This window comes from Felis catus, chromosome B2 (genome assembly GCF_018350175.1).
Source record: "Felis catus isolate Fca126 chromosome B2, F.catus_Fca126_mat1.0, whole genome shotgun sequence".
Classification (NCBI taxonomy): Eukaryota; Metazoa; Chordata; class Mammalia; order Carnivora; family Felidae; genus Felis; species Felis catus.
The window spans coordinates 1,047,123-1,050,401 of NC_058372.1; the positions used below are offsets into that span (position 1 = coordinate 1,047,123).

The 3,279-nt window shown below is 38.7% G+C and overlaps 1 protein-coding gene across 1 annotated transcript; it reads left to right on the forward strand.

Annotated features, from left to right (window-relative positions):
• The first annotated feature begins 898 nt into the window (after positions 1–898).
• LOC101084538 (putative olfactory receptor 2B3) lies at positions 899–1,840 on the forward strand. Its single transcript, XM_011282023.2, has one exon. The coding sequence runs from the start codon at positions 899–901 to the stop codon at positions 1,838–1,840; it is 942 nt and encodes a 313-aa protein (XP_011280325.2).
• Positions 1,841–3,279: the final 1,439 nt, after the last annotated feature.

A 3,279-nucleotide genomic window follows, 5' to 3' on the forward strand; every position in this document is an offset into this window, starting at 1 on the left:
TTACAATTGTCTGTGTTCCATGTACATAAGTTTATATACTTTGTCATTCAAAAGTAATGATTTACTTCATAAAGTAAGTTAAACATAGCTGCTAAGACAGACAATATGCTAAAACACAACAATATGTTTATATTTATATATATTTTTACTATATATATGTATAATTTATTGTTAATTGGCTTCCATACTACACCTAGTGCTCACACCAAGTGCCCTCCCAATGCCCATCACCCACTTTTCCCTCTCCCCAACCCCCCATCAACCCTCAGTTTGCTCACTGTATTTGAGAGTCTTTTATGGTTTGCCTCCCTCCCTCTCTGTTTGTAACTTCCCCCCCTCTTCCCTTTCCCCATAGTCTTCTATTAAGTTTCTCAGGATCCACATAGGAGTGAAAACATATGGTATCTGTCTTTCTCCGCCTGACTTATTTCACTTAGCATAATACCCTCCAGTTCCATCCACATTGCTACAAATGGCCAGATTTCATTCTTTCTCATTGCCAAGTAGTATTCCATTGTATATATAAACCACGTCTTCTTTATCCATTCATCAGTTGATGGACATTCAGGCTCTTTCCATAATTTGGCTATTGTTAAAGGTGCTGCTATAAACATTGGTGTATATGTGCCCCTATGCATCAGTACTCCTGTATCCCTTGGGTAAATTCCTAGCAGTGCTATTACTGGGTCATAGGGTAGTTCTATTTTTAATTTAAGAGAATCATATTATATTTCACAAACTATAAATTTATAGTAGCTTGTGATTACTATCAATTATGTTTGGTGTTGAATCATTCATTATAATTAATCTAAGTTATTTAAGTTTCAATAAGAGTATTCAATAATTATCTACTACTTTTCTTTTTTATATTTTTAGGAAGAAATATAAATGAGTCATCATGAATTGGGCTAATGAGAGTTCCGCAAGAGAGTTTATACTACTTGGCTTCTCAGACAGGCCCTGGCTACAAATGCCCCTGTTTGTGCTTCTATTAATATCATATACATTCACCATCTTTGGCAATGTGTCCATCATGATGGTGTGCATTCTGGATCCCAAACTTCATACACCCATGTATTTCTTCCTCACTAATCTCTCCATCTTAGATCTGTGCTATACCACAAGCACAGTCCCTCATATGTTGACAAATATTTGTCGCAACAAAAAGACCATCAGCTACGGTGGCTGTGTGGCACAGCTCATCATCTTCCTGGCTCTGGGAGCTACTGAGTGTCTCCTCCTGGCTGTCATGTCCTTTGACAGATATGTGGCAGTCTGCAAACCCCTGCACTATGTAGTTATTATGAATCATTGGTTCTGCGTAAGGGTGGTAGCCTTCTCGTGGTTCACTGGCTTTGGTAATTCAGTGTTGCAGTCTTCCTTGACCCTTAACATGCCACGTTGTGGTCGCCAGGAAGTGGACCACTTTTTCTGTGAGGTGCCTGCCCTTCTTAAGTTGTCGTGTGCTGACACGAAGCCCATTGAGTCTGAGCTCTTTTTCTTTAGTGTATTAATTCTGCTAATTCCAGTGACATTGATCCTCATTTCCTATGGCTTTATAGCTCAAGCAGTGTTGAGAATCAGGTCAGCAGAAGGACGACGAAAAGCTTTTGGGACATGTGGGTCCCACATGGTTGTAGTGTCTCTCTTTTTTGGTACAGGCATCTACATGTATCTACAACCACCTTCATCCACCTCTAAGGACTGGGGAAAGATGGTTTCCCTCTTCTACGGGATCATTACACCCATGTTGAACCCCCTTATCTACAGTCTTAGAAATAAAGATATGAAGGAGGCCTTCAAGAGGGTGATGCCAAAAATCTTTTTCTGTAAGAAGTAAGTAGCCCATTGTGATGAGAGTCCTCCGAGTTTCTATCCTTGCAAGTGGTGATAACGTTTGAACTGATTTTCCTACTTTCCAGGCTCTTGTGATTTCATTGAATTCTCCCCACAGTTAGAAATGTCCTCCTCTGTTCAAAGGCAACACTGAGATACCTTTTCTAAGTTAAAAATTTCATTGCTTTCCAGAAGTTACCCCGATGCACTCTGTTCCTTGAGGATACTTGGATGGTTGATCTTCCTGTTTATATACAATCTGTTCTAGTATCACTTTGTCTACCATCTTACTGTACCATCTTAGTTTGTGATTTCTACACCTTTATCATTAAATAGACTATGATCTCAAGCCAAAAATTTCCCATCAGCACGAAGGCCTCAGTCACTTCACCCTCACACCCCTTGATAAATCCATTGTGTGCTCCTTCCAGAGCTGCTTGCTGTGGGTAGACTGCCTCCAATCTAGTGGGCTCCAACTAGTTAGGTGTGCACATCTCATACTAGAGACTTGAAATGTCAGCTGAGCTTCATTTCCTGCTCTATTCTTTTTTTTTTTTTTAGTGGTTATTTATTATTGAGAGAGAGAGAGAGAGAGAGAGAGAGAGCGCACAAGTGAGGGAGGGGCAGGGAGGGAAACACAGAATCTGAAGCAGGCTCCAGGCACTGAGCTGGCAGCATAGAGACTGAGGTGGGGCTCAAGACATTGTGCTCAAATCCACTAAACGTGAGATCATGACCTGAGCCGAAGGTGGATGCTTAACCGACTGAGACACCCAGGCACCCCTTTCCTGCTCCATTTTTAATTCATCCTTCTATTCCCCAGCAATAGAATTTCTCCTTTTTTTCTCCTTTGTTCAAATCCTGATTTGTCTCAAGTTCTGCCATAAGCATGAGGGAACTTCTCTAAATTATCATGCTAATTATTTGTAGAAATGTTAACAGTAATCTTTTTTCTAACAGTGATCTGAACTAATTCATTCCTTGGGCTGCCACTCAATAAATGTTTATTTTCATTAGATAGCTCTAGACCATAGGAAAAATGATCAACATTTCCTCCTGAAAAAATATTCTATTGAAGAAAATGCCTTTAAAATCAGATATTTTCATATTAAATACATTTAGTTTAATAGTATTAAAATATGGAGTAAAAAATACACAACCATAAATTGAACCTGGAAATGTTGTCTGAAAAGTTTAGGGTGTATCCAGTTAGCAAATCAGAATAATTTCAGCATAGAAGGTGCAGCATCAGTCGAAAATAACTGCAAACATATGTACAGAATATGGCTCTTATATAATGTTTATGTGGCATTTCAAATAAATGGGAAAGGGAACAACTTTAAATCTATGGTGTTTAAAAAGTTGCTTTTCTCAAAAAAAATAAGTAGAAATTTAAGATGGAAGGAGAAATGAAAACAATTACATTTGTCATACATGTACCTT

Bases quoted from the DNA above. Each gene is read 5' to 3' on its own strand.
- LOC101084538 (XM_011282023.2), top strand. From the start codon at position 899: ATGAATTGGGCTAATGAGAGTTCCGCAAGAGAGTTTATACTACTTGGC.